The sequence below is a fragment of the Aethalodelphis obliquidens genome, unplaced genomic scaffold (assembly GCF_003676395.1).
Source record: "Aethalodelphis obliquidens isolate GAN/ISIS:26980383/991018 unplaced genomic scaffold, ASM367639v1 scaffold56, whole genome shotgun sequence".
In the NCBI taxonomy this organism is placed as follows: Eukaryota; Metazoa; Chordata; class Mammalia; order Artiodactyla; family Delphinidae; genus Aethalodelphis; species Aethalodelphis obliquidens.
The window spans coordinates 1,058,590-1,074,539 of record NW_020838000.1 but is presented as its reverse complement, the minus strand read 5'-3'; the positions used below and the strand labels follow the sequence as shown (position 1 = coordinate 1,074,539).

The window sequence follows — 15,950 nt, the reverse complement described above, 5'->3', positions numbered from 1 at the left end:
GAAGTTTTAGCCACAGCAATCAGAGAAGAAAAAGAAATAAAAGGAATCCAAATCAGAAAACAAGAAGTAAAGCTGTCACTGCTTGCAGATGACATGATACTATACATAGAGAATCCTAAAGATGCTACCAGAAAACTTCTAGTGCTAATAAAAGAATTTGGTAAAGTAGCAGGATACAAAATTAATGCACAGAAATCTCTTGCACTCCTATATACTAATGATGAAAACTCTGAAAGTGAAATTAAGGAAACACTCCCATTTACCATTACAAAAACAAGAATAAAACACCTAGGAATAAACCTACCTAAGGAGACAAAAGACCTGTATGCAGAAAACTATAAGACACTGATGAAAGAAATTAAAGATAATACCAACAGATGGATTCAATGCAATCCCTATCAAACTATCACTGGCATTTTTCACAGAACTAGAACAAAAAATTTCACAATTTGTATGGAGACACAAAAGATGCCAAATAGCCAAAGCGATCTTGAGAAAGAGAAACGGAGCTGGAGGAATCAGGCTCCCGGACTTCAGACTATACTACAAAGCTACAGTAATCAAGACAGTATGGTAGTGGCACAAAAAACAGAAATATAGTTCAATGGAACAGGAGCGAAAGCCCAGAGATAAACCTACACACATATGGTCACCTTATCTTTGATAAAGGAGACAAGAATATACAATGGAGAAAAGGCAGCCTCTTCAATAAGTGGTGCTGGGAAAACTGGACAGGTACATGGAAAAGAATGAAATTAGAACACTCCCTAACACCATACACAAAAATATACTCAAAATGGATTAAAAAGCTAAATGTAAGTCTAGACACTATAAACCTCTTAGAGGAAAACATAGGCACAACACTATGACATAAATCACAGCAAGCTCCTTTTTGACCCAGCTCCTAGAGAAATGGAAATAAAAACAAAAATAAACAAATGGGACCTAATGACACTTAAAAGCTTTTGCACAGCAAAGAAAACCATAAACAAGACCAAAAGACAACCCTCAGAATGGGAGAAAATATTTGCAAATGAAGCAACTGACAAAGGATTAATCTCCAAAATTTACAAGCAGCTCATGCAGCTCAATATCAAAAAAACAAGCAACCCAATCCAAAAATAGGCAGAAGACCTAAATAGACATTTCGCCAAAGAAGACATACAGATTGCCAACAAACACATGAAAGAATGCTCAACATCATTAATCATTAGAGAAATGCAAATCAAAACTACAATGAGATATCACCTCACACCAGTCAGAATGGCCATCACCAAAAAATCTACAAACAGGGCTCCCTGGTGGCGCAGCGGTTGAGAGTCCGCCTGCCGATGCAGGGGACATGGGTTCGTGCCCCGGTCCGGGAAGATCCCACATGCCACAGAGCAGCTAGGCGCGTGAGCCATGGCCGCTGAGCCTGCGCGTCCAGAGCCTGTGCTCCGCAACAGGAGAGGCCACAACAGTGAGAGGCCTGTGTACCGCAAAAAAAAAAAAAAAAAAATGTACAAACAATAAATGCTGGAGAGGGTGTGGAGCAAAGGTAACCCTCTTGCACTGTTGGTGGGAATGTAAATGGATACAGCCACTATGGAGAACAGTATGGATGTTCCTTAAAAAACTAAAAATAGAGCTACCATACAACCCAGCAATCCCACTACTGGGCATATACCCTGAGAAAACCATAATTCAAAAACAGTCATGTACCACAATGTTCATTGCAGCTCTATTTACAATAGCCAGGACATGGAAGCAACCTAAGTGTCCATCGACAGATGAATGGATAAAGAAGCTGTGGCACATATATACAATGGAATATTACTCAGCCATAAAAAGAAATGAAATTGAGCTATTTGTAATGAGGTGGATAGACCTAGAGTCTGTCATACAGCGTGAACTAAGTCAGAAAGAGAGAGACAAATACCGTATGCTAACACATATATATGGAATCTAAAAAAAAAAAAGGTCATGAAGAACCTAGGGGCAGAACAGGAATAAAGATGCAGACCTACTAGAGAATGGACTTGAGGACACAGGGAGGGGGACGGGTTAGCTGGGAGAAAGTGAGAGAGTGGCATGTACATATATACACTACCAAATGAAAAACAGATAGCTAGTAGGAAGCAGCTGTATAGCACAGGGAGTTCAGCTTCGTGCTTTGTGACCACCTAGAGGGGTGGGACAGGGAGGGTGTGAGGGAGGGAGATGCAAGAGGGAAGAGATATGGCGATATACATTTATGTATAGCTGATTCACTTGGTTATAAAGCAGAAACTAACACACCATTGTAAAGCACTTATACTCCAATAAAGATGGTAAAAAAAAAAAGTGTATACAGTTCAGAAACTCTTCTCATTTTAACAGTATTATGTCTCTGTAGATCTCATAATGGAAATAAATATTTGCTATGAAAAAAAAGAAATATTTGGCAATTCTGTAAGATATCAGGTTAATTTTTGTAGTCTTCAAAACTTTCCAAGGAATGTGAATTCTTATCAGGTTATAGGTTGACAACGACTGAACCTGGCTGGTTGCAGGGCTCCCCAAAACTTCCCAATGTAAGCCTTTGCCATTAAGCTACTGAAGACTATAGTAAAGAGTGGGCAGAAATAACCTGCACAGAATAGTAACCTATGTAGTTAGCATATACTGACAGGGCTGAGAATACCAAGCATGGTTTTATGACATCTCAAACTTCACACTTTTGTAGGCCATGCCAATAATTCCTTACATACCAGCACTAATGCCCCATTTCTGAGGCACCCTATAATTCCAGTTTCTCTGCTAATTCCAAGGAAGCAGAAGTTGTGATCCTAATTCTAACTCCTACAGAGATAAGGATCCCAAACAAAAATTCCCAGTGTCTGGAGACTTCCCTGTCTTAATAGCAACAGAGAACACATCTCTCTCCTTCTGGGATTCCCTAATGCTGACAACTAAGACATCCCACTAAGAGAAAGTTATTATGATGGCCGTTTTTTCAGAGCCCCAAAATAACTCAAATATAAGACACAGCAAGATATTTTCATAGGTATTTGAATTTTAGGAGAAATGAAACAATCAGAAGACAAACAATGGGGGGCAGAGAGATTTTGTGCATTTGAACAAGCAACATACCACTTCAAGACCTAGGCATAGCCATACCATCATCTTTAAAGTTATTATTTTCAAAAACATGTCAAATGTATGTTTAAAAAATCAAAATACATAACTTCTGAGTAGTCTAGCGCAAGACAAGAATTTTAACAGATAAAACCTATGGAAATTCAAACATCAATTACAATCTTCCAATGTCATAAATTTTACATAAAATTAAAGAGATTTTCTTATACATTCTTTCATTTATAAGGTTACCCATTAACACTGCTCAGTCAATTAAAAATAGCTTTGGACATAAGAAAATTCTGTTTCATAAAGTCTTCATATTCTATTTCTGTCAAGCTAATTACATGACGAACCTGCTGGCCAGAAAAATGAACTGTTATTTTTAAAATGCCAGATAGTCTCCAAATTTCTAATCATGTCCCTTGCTTTTCGAGATGAGATAATTTATAGAAACAAATCTAATAATAAAAACATAACTGATTTTTTTAAATGGGTCCTCAAAATAGTTAGAACAACCATCATAATGACCAAGATCTCATTCTTTAAGGAAGTGCTTAAGGATGATAAATGCTATGCATTCAAAGGTGGATAACAGTAACCTCTCACCATTAACTTAGAACTTTGCAATTCTGGCATAAACCTCAGGAACTTATAATAACAATGCGAGTAAAGGCTTTCCTATCCCAGGCTACTCCTCCAAAGCAAAGCCCACCACAAAGAAAACATTTTTAAGATTAGACTCCAACAGAGACTTCTGCATTTAGCCCTGAGAGTTAACACTGAGCTAAACTGGCACACTGGTATGGAAAACAGGGTAGAGCCTCACCTCACTCCTTTTTCGAGGATTTATAACTTTTTCCACATCCCCTTACAACCAGTCGCCATCTCTTCCTCCCAAATCGCCATCTCTTCCTCCCAAATCGGTACATGAGAATAGGGAATGTTTGGTTTGCACCTGCCAGATCCTTATCCAGTTCAAAAAGTTGTCATTCTTGCTAGAATAATGTCTCAAAAATCAAAGACTATGTAATACGTAGTCGGCTTTGTTAGATTACTATTTGTAATCTTTTCCAGGAATATAATAATACGTAAATACTTAAAAAGTAAGTGTGACAATATACTTAAAACATTTTATGCCAAAATATTTCTTCCTACATGTCACATGACAGGTGTTGAGGAAAGGAAAAAAGGTACCATTCTATTTAAAGTAATGAAAAGCTTAAGGACTATGCACTGTTTATAGAATACCATAATAAAACAGATGATCTGTCGATATTTCAAATCAACTCTCCATGATGATATTAATTTCCAAAACTTCATATAAACCTTTAAACCTGGATATTTAATTGAGTAAATATTTTTAATTACCTATACAAAAAAATAGGTGTGTTAATTAGAAACTTCCCTTACTATAACTTTTATATAAAATTATATATAATCAAGTATTTTTAAATTAGTAGGTTATTAAAATTATACTGTTTAGTGAATAAAGTTACAAAAGGATATTAAAAAATATGAGCCCATTTTCATCAGAAAAAAATTACACACGATACATACACACCTAGGAAAAAATATGAAATGCTGTTTACCCAACAGAATATAAATAAAAATTGTGAGAAGTAGAAATATTTTTCATGTTCTTTTCTGACAGACGTTTTCTAACTTTCTACAATGAACATATATTAAACTATTTTAAAAGCTTATTAATCCATGTATATGAGAACATAAGCTAGAATAAAACTGAAGGTTTCTTTTTTTAGAGACACTGTTTGTACCTACTTATTACTTCTGCAGTCCCAACTTTCTCACTAGAATCTAGGCAAAAAGGTTCAGTGAAACCAAAACAAGCCGGCAGTCCTGGCAGCGTAGAAGGCAGGGAGTGCACGTTCCTACTCTCAACTAGGGGCAGCCTGCACCGCGCACTGACTCGGGGCAGCAAACACAGAAGGGTCTCCCCTGAGAGGTCTGTCAGCTTTTCTGACAGAAGCCTGGATTAATGGTCTCTTGCAGCTCCTGTTTATTAGCAGAAAGTGTCCCCCTGAATATTGTCCAGGCCACTAAAACTCAAAATCTGAAGGTAAGGGAGGGAGGGCAACTCCCCCCGCTTCAATGGGATGGCTCCATCCCTAGAACAAACAGGTGTGAATACAAACATCCTTGGCCTGAGAACAGAGAAACTAAATGAGAAAAATTCACTGATCACCTTCACTGCAGCTATTATTACCACTATCTCTAGCTCTTGAAAAGAAAGTCACTCTGAGTAGAAATTCAGTTCAATCGGTGTTGCTGATAATATTCAGAAAAGAGATCAAGAAATTAGCTTCTATAAAAACAGTCCAGCAAACTCATATCTACACATTTATAAAAGCACTCTCAAGCCCACAGCTGAAAAGGAGAGTGATATACATTTGATACTTATAGGATAACAGAATTATGCTCATTTTCAACGATGAAAACAAGGGGTCTTCTGATAAAAAAAAGATTTAACCTTTTCTTATCTTGTATTTTCATAGTAATACGGTATCTTGTACTATAGTAATTGCACTAAGTATTCCACATTGAATAAAAATTAACAGTATGCCATTGAAAATAATCAACTACAAAGAGCATTCAGAATAAATTTTCATTAAGGTCTGATAGAACTGAAATCTTATGAGTTAAGTTTATTTGTAATTTATTTTATTTTATTGTCTTTGTGCGGACAAAGCACCAAACTATTTATAGTAATAACGCCAGCACCCAATTATACTGGAATCTAAGCACTCAGGGCACATTTTCATCCCCACATAAAACTAAAGGCAATGAAAATGCAAAATAAACCCATATTAAGATAAATATCCTCCAGGTATCTAAAAAAATTTTAATTCTATCATTTGTGATTTATACATATGATGATGCCATAACTGACTTTTTCTAAAGTTCAAAAGCTGGCTGCCATGTTAAAAAATGCTTTATTGAGAATTCTTAAATTATAACAAAAATGTCAAAATAATACGTTAAATCTATTTGAAAATATTAATCTATTTTATAGCACTTTGCAATATTGCTAACTTCTAATAAAAGAATATAGATTTAATATTTATCAAAGACTCAAACTTTATCAAGAATACTTCAACTATCAGAAAAGGAAAAAAAAACATTCCAATAAAACAAACTCCTAATTTCACTAAGAGTATGTACCAAGATCATTCTGTAAAAAGAAAGATTCTTCCGTTCACAGAGTGGTCACCTGATATACAGCAATTTGAGACAATCGCCCATAGTTTGTTTTTCTGTGGAAGAATGAATTGCTGCCAAAGAGGGGAAAGGAGATGGTTTGCCAGTTGGTGCAAAAAAGGAACTGAGCCACTCATCCACACAACAAGCACAGAAATCTCACCATCACCAAGCCAACAAAAGTGGGACCAGCAAAAGCTTAGCAACAAGCCTCTTTTCCTATCTTCTATAAAGACTGTCTCAGACTCCACATTACCCTTTTATAATATCTCCTCTTCTTTTCTCCCTCAAGGCTGCCATGCTTTGATATTCATTTCAGCCACGTTTCACCCATATAACCACGGAGAGGGCCATGTTATCTACCCAGCATTAATGTACTTCCAGAAATGCCCTCCCAAACCAAGGGACAAGGAGAGAGGTAGAAGATGAGGGATACTTAATATCATAAGAAATGCTTAAATGTCCATAGTGAAAATAAAAAATATACTTTCTCTAAAAAGCATCCAAATCAGAAAGAAAGAAGTAAAATTGTCACTAATTGCAGAGGAAATGATATTATGTAGAGAAAACCCTAAAGACTCCACCGTAAAACTATTAGAATAAACAAATTTAGTAAAGTTGCAGGATACAAAATCAATATACAAAAATCTGTTATGTTTCTGTAAACTAACAATGAACTATCAAAAAGAGAAACTAAGAAAATCCTACTTACAATTAAAACAAAAACAATAAAAATTAAAATACCTAGGAATACTTTTTTTTTTTTTGGCCACACGGTGCAGCATGGTAGTTCCCAGACCAGGGATGGAACACATGCCCCCCTGCAGTAGGAGCATGGAGTCTTAACCACTGGACCACCAGGGAAGTCCCCACCTAGGAATAAATTTAACCAAGGAGGTAAAGGAACTGTATACTGAAAACCATAAGACATTGATTAAAGAAATTGAAGACAAAAGTAAATGGAAAAAAATTCTATGTGCATGAATTAAAAGAATATTGCTAAAATGTCCGTACTTCCCAAAGCAATCTGCAGATTCAATGCAATCCCTATCAAAATTCCAACAACATTTTTCACAGAAATAGAACAATCTTAAAATTTATATGGAACCAAAAAAGACCCTGAATTGCCAAAGCAGTCTTGAGAAAGATGAACAAAGCTGGAGGCATAATTTAAAACTATATTACAGGGACTTCCCTGGCGGTCCAGTGGTTAAGACTCCATTCTCCCAATGCAGGGGAACTAAGATCCCACATGCCGCATGGCATTGCCAAAACAAACAAACAAACTATATTACAAAGTAATATAGTAATCAAAACGGTGAACGTCATTTAAAGAAGACACATGGATCAATGGAACAGAACAGAGAGCACAGAAAGAAACCCATGCGTATATGGTCAATTACTTTATGACAAAGGATGCAAGAATATACAAGGGGAAAATGACAATCTCTTCAATAAGTGGTGTTGAGAAAACTAGACAGCCACATGCAACAGAATGAAACTGGACCCCTATCTTACACCATACACAAAAATTAACTCAAAATGATTAAAGACTTGAAGAACTGAAACTGTAAAACTCCTAGAAGAAAACATAAGTAGTACATGCCTTGACATCAGTCTTTGCGATGATTTTTTTTTTTAACTTGATCCCAAAAGCAAAAATAAACAAGTGGGACTACAGCAAACTAAAAAGTTCTGCACAGCAAAGGAAACCATCAACAAAATTAAAAGGCAACCTAGCAAATGGGAGAAAATACTTGTAAATCATATACCTAATAAGGGGTAATATCCAAAATACATAAAGAACTCATACAAGTCAATAGCAAAAAAAAAACAACAACAAAACACACACACACAAAAAAAAAACCCCAAAAAACACCAATTCATTAAAAAAAAATGGGCAGAGGATCTAAATTGACATTTTTCCAAAGACGACATACAGATGGCCAACAGGTATATGAAAAGGTGCTCACCATCATTAATCTCAGGGAAATGCAAATCAAAACCAAAATGAAATATCACCTAACACCTGTTAGAATGGTTATTATCGAAATAACAAGTATTGGCAGAATGTGGAGAAAAGGAACCCTTGTACACGTTGGTGGGACTGTAAATTGGTGCAGTCCAGATGTAGAGAACAAACGTATGGACACGAAGGGGGGAAAGCCGCGGGGGGGGTCGGGGGGTGGTGTGATGAACTGGGCGATTGGGATTGACATGTATACACTGATGTGTATAAAACTGATGACTAATAAGAACCTGCTGTATAAAAAAATAAATAAAATTTAATTTAAAAATTAAAAAAAACTGACTTGTATGTATGTTATAAACGGGAGAATTTTATGGTATGTAAATTGTGTCTCAATAAAGCTGGTTAAAAGTTTTTTCCTTAAAATAAATAAATAAATTGGTGCAGTCACTATTTAAAACAGTATGAAAGTCTCACAAAAAAATTTAAAATAGAATTACCATATGATACAGCAACTCCACTCCTGGGTATTTATACAAAGAAAATGAAAACACTAATTTGAAAAGATATATGTATCCCCATGTTCACTGCAGCACTGTTTACAACAGCTGAGACAAGGAAGCAACATAAATGTCCATCAATGGATGAATGGATAAAGAAAATGTGGTGTTTATATACAATGGAATATTATTCACCCATAAAAAAGAATGAAATCTTGACATTTGGGACAACATGGGTAGATCTAAAGGGCATAATTTTAGTGAAATATGTCAGAGAGAGAAAGACAAAAATACTGTATGATCTTACTTATATGTGTAATCTAAAACAAAACAAAACAAAAAAACCGAACTCATAGATACAGAGAACAAATTAGTGATTGCCAAAGTTGGGGGGAGCAGGGAGATAGGTGAAGGTGGTCAAAGGTACAAACTTCCAGTTATAAAACAAGTTCCTGGGGACGTAATGTACAGTAAGGTGACTATAGTTAATAATACCGTGTTGTCTATCTGAAAGTTGTTAAGAGTTGATTTTTAAAGTTTTTGTCACAAGGAAAAAAATATGTAACTACGTATGGTGATGAATGTTAACTAGACTTATTGTGGTGATCATTTTGCAATATAAGAAAATCTTCTCAGACAAAAGAAGTGAGCGGGGCTTCCCTGGTGGCACAGTGGTTGAGAGTCTGCCTGCCAATGAGTGGCCCCCGCTCGCCGCAACTAGAGAAAGCCCTCGCACAGAAACAAAGACCCAACACAGCCATAAATAAATTAATTAAATAAAATTTAAAAAATAAGTGAAAATACTGATCCCTTGATTTTTTAAAAACGAAGAGGGGGAAGACGTGTGTGTGTGTGTGTGTGTGTGTACACTCATCTAAGAGCTTACCATGGGCAAAGCACTATGGGAATCATATAAGTACTCTCATTCCTCATAAAAGCTCCATGAAGTAGACACCATTACTAATGACTCCCTTTTTACAGCAAGGAAACTGAGGTCTGAAGAATGTAAGCTAACAAAGCTAGTATTGAAGAAGCTGAGTTACGAAACCAGGTGATGTGATTTTTTAGCCCATACTCTTAAAAGGCATCACACTTACATTATTCAAAATACATACACCCTGAAAGGGGCGTGTACTCCGTAGCTTTTTGTGTGAAAGTAAAAGAAAGGTCAGTGGAAAGATATCACGGAATAAAAGACAAATTGTTTTGGTTGTTACTGTCTTTAAGCCAGGGGAATGTGTAAATGATGGTTAGGAACATAGGACTGGTTTAAATCCCACCTTTGCCTTAGTCACATGATTAACAGTTTGTTACCTAATCTGTAAGCCCGTTTCCTTCTCTGCAAATGGGAATAATTATACCGATCTCACCTCTTCTTTAAAACTGAGTCCTATTTGTATTAAGATTTTTAAAAATACAAAAGAGGCTTATAATTTTTTTAACGTACTTAGTAAAATGCAACTGTTGCTATCACCCAAGTATTAAACATATCTGAAACTACTGATGGACACACCCACTTCTATTCAGAAAAGTTAGGAGTTTCTAAAAATTGTTCTCATTGTAACTGCAATTAGTTACTTGAGAATGTATCTAAAGAACATTGTTATGTAACCACTTGTCCTAAGAATGACAGAAGACTTTTGAGGAAGTTAGTATGTCAATTATCTAACTGGTTAACAATAACTGAGGTTGGATTATGTATCCAGCTCTTTGATAAAAACTATAAAGGATACATGGTCTCTGACTCCAGGAGCTGATAATCTAATTGTTAAAACAAAAGTATAAAACATAAAAGTTAATTAAAAGGAAAGATATTTATGTTTTATGATCCACAAGGGTGACAGAAAAAGATGAGTATAAACTGGAAGATAAACGTTTGGTGAGACCCTGAGCTAGCCTTTAAGAGTAATTAAGATTTAGACTGGTAAAGAGACAGGCATTTCTGTTGAAAGATAAGCATGCAAAGTGACAAAAACAAACATGATGCCCAGGGGACAAGTGAAGAGGTAAATCTAACTATTAGGATGATATGGAATAAATTTCAATTGGCACATAGTTTATAAAAGAAGTGGCTTGAAAGCCTGGTTGAGGAGTTTAGACTTGCAATAATAAGCCACTATAACAAAGTTTTTAATATAAATCTTTAAATAATATTTAAATATAGTCACATTTCCTAAATTAGAAATATTCACAGTCAAAACAAAGTATGCTTTATATTTCACTGAATTTTACTTTTAAAAAACTCCAATGTTAATAGTTTTATATTTAAGAAACTTACAGTTTAGAGGTGAATACTGAAACATCTACAGATAAAGTGAATTTGCTTTGCTTCAAGATAATGAGAGGGGAAAGGTGGGTGACCTTGAGCTGTAACTGCTGAAGCTTGATGATAGAGGGAATGTCTTTATACCATTCTGGCCACCATAATTTTATAGGCTTAATACTTTCCATTACAGTGGGGTTTTTTTCTTAATCTACTAAATTAGAGTAGTACTGGGAAAAGATCAATATTCACATAGTGATTAACTGTATTCTAATAAAACAAAATTTGTTTTTTGCAACCACTTAAACATGATAAAACACTGACTGGATGAAACAGATTATTAGGGTCTACAAATCAAAGCTTTACAAACCAGGGACTTCCCCGGTGGTCCAGTGGGTAAGACTCCGCGTTCCCAGTGCGGCGGGGGGTGCTGGGAAAGATCACTGGTCAGGGAACTAGATCCCACACGCCGCAACGAAGACCCGGCTCGGCCAAAATAAATAAATAATAAATATATATAAATAAACATTTTTTAAGAAAAGCTTTACAAACTAAAAGTTCAAGAAATTCTGCTTGCTTCAGAGAAGCTTTCATAGCTGTTGTCAATTTTAACTCAAAATAGTTTTACTATAGTACTTATATTTTTCACTTTTTTTTTTTTTTTTTTTTTGCGGTACGCGGGCCTTTCACTGCTGTGGTCTCTCCCGTTGCGGAGCACAGGCTCCGGACGCGCAGGCCCAGCGGCCATGGCTCACGGGCATGTGGGATCTTCCCGGACCGGGGCACGAACCCGTGCCCCCTGCAACGGCAGGCGGACCCCCAACCACTGCGCCACCAGGGAAGCCCTCACTTTTTAATTTTTTAAAGTATCTTGTTAAGATATTGCGAATCAAACACAAACCCAATGCACTATTATTGAGGATAAGTTAATAATCTTAAACCACTTTGCTTTGTGGTTTCAGAAATGTAAACTTCTGTGCAGTGACAATGTTAACACTACCCTGTAGCACACATCCCAACACAAGTTGCTACCAGCAACACATGGTGTTACCCACCCCCACCCCCTAAAAAGAAGAACGATAGCAGGGACCGATTCAATTTTTATTTCTTCCTGTTACCCACAAACAAGTAGTAATATGACATGTTTCAATAAAGCAGGCAAAATTAACCCTCTTCAGAAATAGATGACCTCCGCAACAAACTCCTGAACTCTTACAAAGGAATAATCTGCTTTCACTCCGGCTCAAAGATATTTTACGTAAAAGCAACTTTCTTCTCAGTGTGTATTTCTTGAATTTCACCGATAAAGACAAACATTTATTAAGCCCAGCAATGTATATTACTCATTTAATTATCAATGCAACCTTATCTTACAGATGAAGAAATAGACTTAGAAAGATTAGGTCCCCAGTGATTACATGTCAGGCAGGATCAGAACCTACATCAATGATACCAAAGTCCATGCTCATAACCACCTCCCTATATTGCCCCCCCGCATAAAATTAAACTATGGTCTATGGTCAATGGTGTATATTATGGACATAAAGATGCTCATATAACCTGACAAATTTAAAGCAAGCAGCAAATCTTAAAGTAGACTTAGGGAGTGATTATCTTTTTAATAAATTTCTAATTCAAGAGGATATAATTTATAAATAAAAAATTAAGTGATTTTTATTTCTTATTTTACTATATTTCCCATATAGGTTTACAGTGAGAAAATACTGAATCAGTAAGTCAATTTTAGTTTCAAATGAATTTTTCTGATATTGAATGACAGCCTCTAAGTTTCACGAAATTTCTTCTGTAAATGAAAGGAAAATTTCCTATTGAGATTGAAAGAAAAAGTGGTCATTTCATTATCTACAAAGTTAAGGAACAGTAAACAAAAATATTGCTTTTAAATGTTAAAACTAACCAATTCAATCTTGGAGCAAAATGTAATGTTACCATTACAGAGAATCAGAGGTCCTCAGAGGAACACTGATGAGGTCTCAAACACTTCCAAACAGTGAATGAGAACCATCTGGCTAACTCTATTTTCCGAAGTTGTTTGATTTTAGTAACGAGGGTAAAGGCCTTCTTTTGCATTTATGCAAACCTCCCCCTCCTCCCCGCCGCCCCCCCACCATGTTTACATGAACGGCTAACTTATTTATCTGACGTTTTCTCTCTCCTGGCTCTAGTCTGTTCATACTTACATTATTGAAGTAATACACAAAATTCGGACAGTCCAACAATGACAGTCTGGCAAGTTAGTCTGCAAAGCATCTTGGCATGCAAACATAAATGGTCAAAATATTTTCCTGTTAGCGGTACAACTCGCCTAAACCTCACCCAAACAAAGAGAAAATGAAGAACTTAATAAAAATGCCCATAGGAAAGTCTCCTTGGGTGTTTTGGAAAAGGGAGGGTGCAGCCAAAGTCCCCTGGGAAAATGTAAGGCTTTTTATTTTTCTCCTGGATGCCTAGTCAGTTGGCTGAGCCGTGTGTGTGTGTGTGTGTGTGTGTGTGTGTGTGTGTGTGTGAGAGAAGTGACCCTGCTGTGTGTGTGAAATGACCCTGCTGTGTATGTGTGTGTGAAGTGACCCTGCTGTGTGTGTGTGTGTGCGTGTGTGAAGTAACCCTGCTGTGTGTGTGTGTGTAGGAAGTGACCCTGGTCTGAACTCTCTGCTGAGCCTGTGTGTGTGTGTGTGTGTGTGTGTGTGTGTGTGTGTGTGAAATGACCCTGCTGTGTGTGTGTGCGTGTGTAGGAAGTGACCCTGGTCTGAACTCTCTGCTGAGCCAGTGAAATGCGGGGGAATTATCGATCTGCCATGGGAATCGGATCTCTCTAGGTCTTCCCTCCTCTACTACTTGCCAGCAGCAGGAACCGAGCGCCGAAATGCTCTGACTCCAGGACAAATCACTTGGGTCACCTCGGCGACACTGTCCACGCAGCCCCCCGCCCGTTTCGCCTGCGAAGCTGACGCAGGTAAGCGCTTTTAATAATCCCCCTGTGACAGACGTACGAGCTACAGGGTTTCACTGCTGTGAAAGAGCCATCCCGAGCGCGCTTCCAACAGAACGAGACCCTCGGCACTGAAGTGCACACGGCTGCAGTCACATCCCTCACCAAATCCATTCTTCCCTGAGACGCGACAGCGTCACACATGGTGGCACTTACAGCACACGCACACGGGCTCGCACCTCTCCCGGCTTCTCTTAAGACACATTTGGAGCAACCGCTGACCCACACGGTCACACACGCACCCCTGCTATCCCCACCATCTCCTGCCCCACCGCCCTACAAAGCTTGCGCAACAGCAAAGAAAATGAAGCGTGGGGGCCCCCAGTCCTGCTCACGGTCTGCCCCCCAAAGTTTCAAGTGCACGCTGCGCGCCCGCAGCCCAAGCCCCCGCCGAGGCAGAGAAGAAAGAAAAGGGGCGGGCGCGGGGTTCCGCCGGCAGGCGCCCCGACGGGGCGCGCCTCTGGGGGCCCGGATTTCCCCCTGTCCTCCCCCACCCCCAGCAGGATACACCGGGCGGAGCCCTCCACGGCCGCCCGGGAACAATGCCCCGGCCCAGACCCCCGCCCCGCCGCCCCCACTCACCACCCAAGTCAGCGCCCCGAGGCCGCCAGCTCCCGCGCCGCTGCCGCCGCCGCCGCCCGCCTTGGCCATGGCGCGCTCCTCCGCTCCCGGCCCGAGGCCGCCGCTCCGCCTCCCGCGGGCCGCCCGGCCCCGCCGCTCCGCACCGACCGCGCGCCCGCCGCTCTTCTAGCGGCGCCGCCCCCCGTGCCCCATCGCCGACCCCGGAGCGGACGCCCGGCCGAGCCCGCCGAGGAGGCCTCGCCGCCCGCCGCCCTCAAACTCGAGGCGCGCGGCCGCGGCGCCCGGGCCTGCGCGGCCGCCGAGGAGGCGGCGCCGGAGCAGGAAGCGCGGAGGCCGGCGGTGGGCGGCGGCGCTGCTTCCTCCCCGCCGGGCCGGCCGAGGCCCCGAGCGCGGGCGTCCGAACGCGGCGGGGACGCGGCGGCTCCCTATCCTTCCTCAGGCTCCGCGGAGGCCGCCCTCGGAGAGCGGAAGCAGGGTCGCCGCCGCCGGCGCCTAAGCCGCTTGTGTCGGCCGCGCCACAGCCCGACTTCTTCACATCCACTCGCCGAGAGGGACAATAAGCGGAGCCGCCGCGGCCACGGTCGCCTCCCTCCTGTCCGGCATAACACCGCACACACTCGCACCCCGGGGAGGGCTGGGGTGGCCGGGGGAGGGCGGGCGGGAGCAGCGGCCGCCCCGCTGTCACTCACGCCGCGGCGCCCAATCGGCGCCCCGTCGGCTAACCTATCGGCCAATCCCAAATTCCCAAGCCCCCGGAGGGGCGGGACCCGAGCGGGAATCGTCATTGCGGGTAGCAACCGAAGGGAAGACTTGGGGTTTTTTGTTTGCGTGTGTGTCTGAGGGTTTTCCGTTTGAAGGCAGAGCAGGGGCTGCAGTCAAGGGTCATTTGAGGGCGGCAAAGGGAAAAGGTCGACTTAGCCTTGGGTCGATTTTAATCCTCCGACCGCGCTGTTTACTCTAGCCCTGAGGGCGAAGCCCAGGCCCTTCCTTGCCCGGGGCCGTGGGAGGGGGCGGGGAGGGGGCAGGAAGCAGTCGGGAGCCGCCGTCCCAAAGGGAAAGTATTTTTAAAGAGCGGTTGTAAACCGCAGGCGGGACGTTGCAGATCACTGGTGCAAGGAGGGCCCCGTGACCCTGGCCTCCCGAGGCCCCGAGTGGACGCTGCTGTGGAAGAATCCTCTGCTCAGACCTCCCCTCCTCCATCTCCTCCCGCCCTTTCCTCCCCTCACCGCGAAAGAGACCCGCTGTGTTTCAAGAAAACTGCTTTTAAAAAACTTAAATGATACGGGACGCACAGAGAACGTTCCCGGG

At 40.6% G+C, this 15,950-nt stretch overlaps 1 protein-coding gene across 3 annotated transcripts in view; it reads right to left on the bottom strand.

The window, feature by feature from the left end:
• The window catches only part of TOP2B (DNA topoisomerase II beta), a 66,513-nt gene extending 51,582 nt beyond the window's left edge, over nt 1-14,931 (bottom strand). The window contains exon 1 of one of the 3 annotated variants that reach the window (XM_027086491.1): nt 14,643-14,931. In XM_027086491.1, the coding sequence (XP_026942292.1) occupies nt 14,643-14,711 (69 nt within the window). In that variant the 5' untranslated portion in view covers nt 14,712-14,931. The remainder of the gene's footprint in view (nt 1-14,642) is intronic. The other 2 variants (XM_027086492.1, XM_027086493.1) reach the window with 2 other exon arrangements.
• Between the last annotated feature and the right edge of the window lie 1,019 nt (nt 14,932-15,950).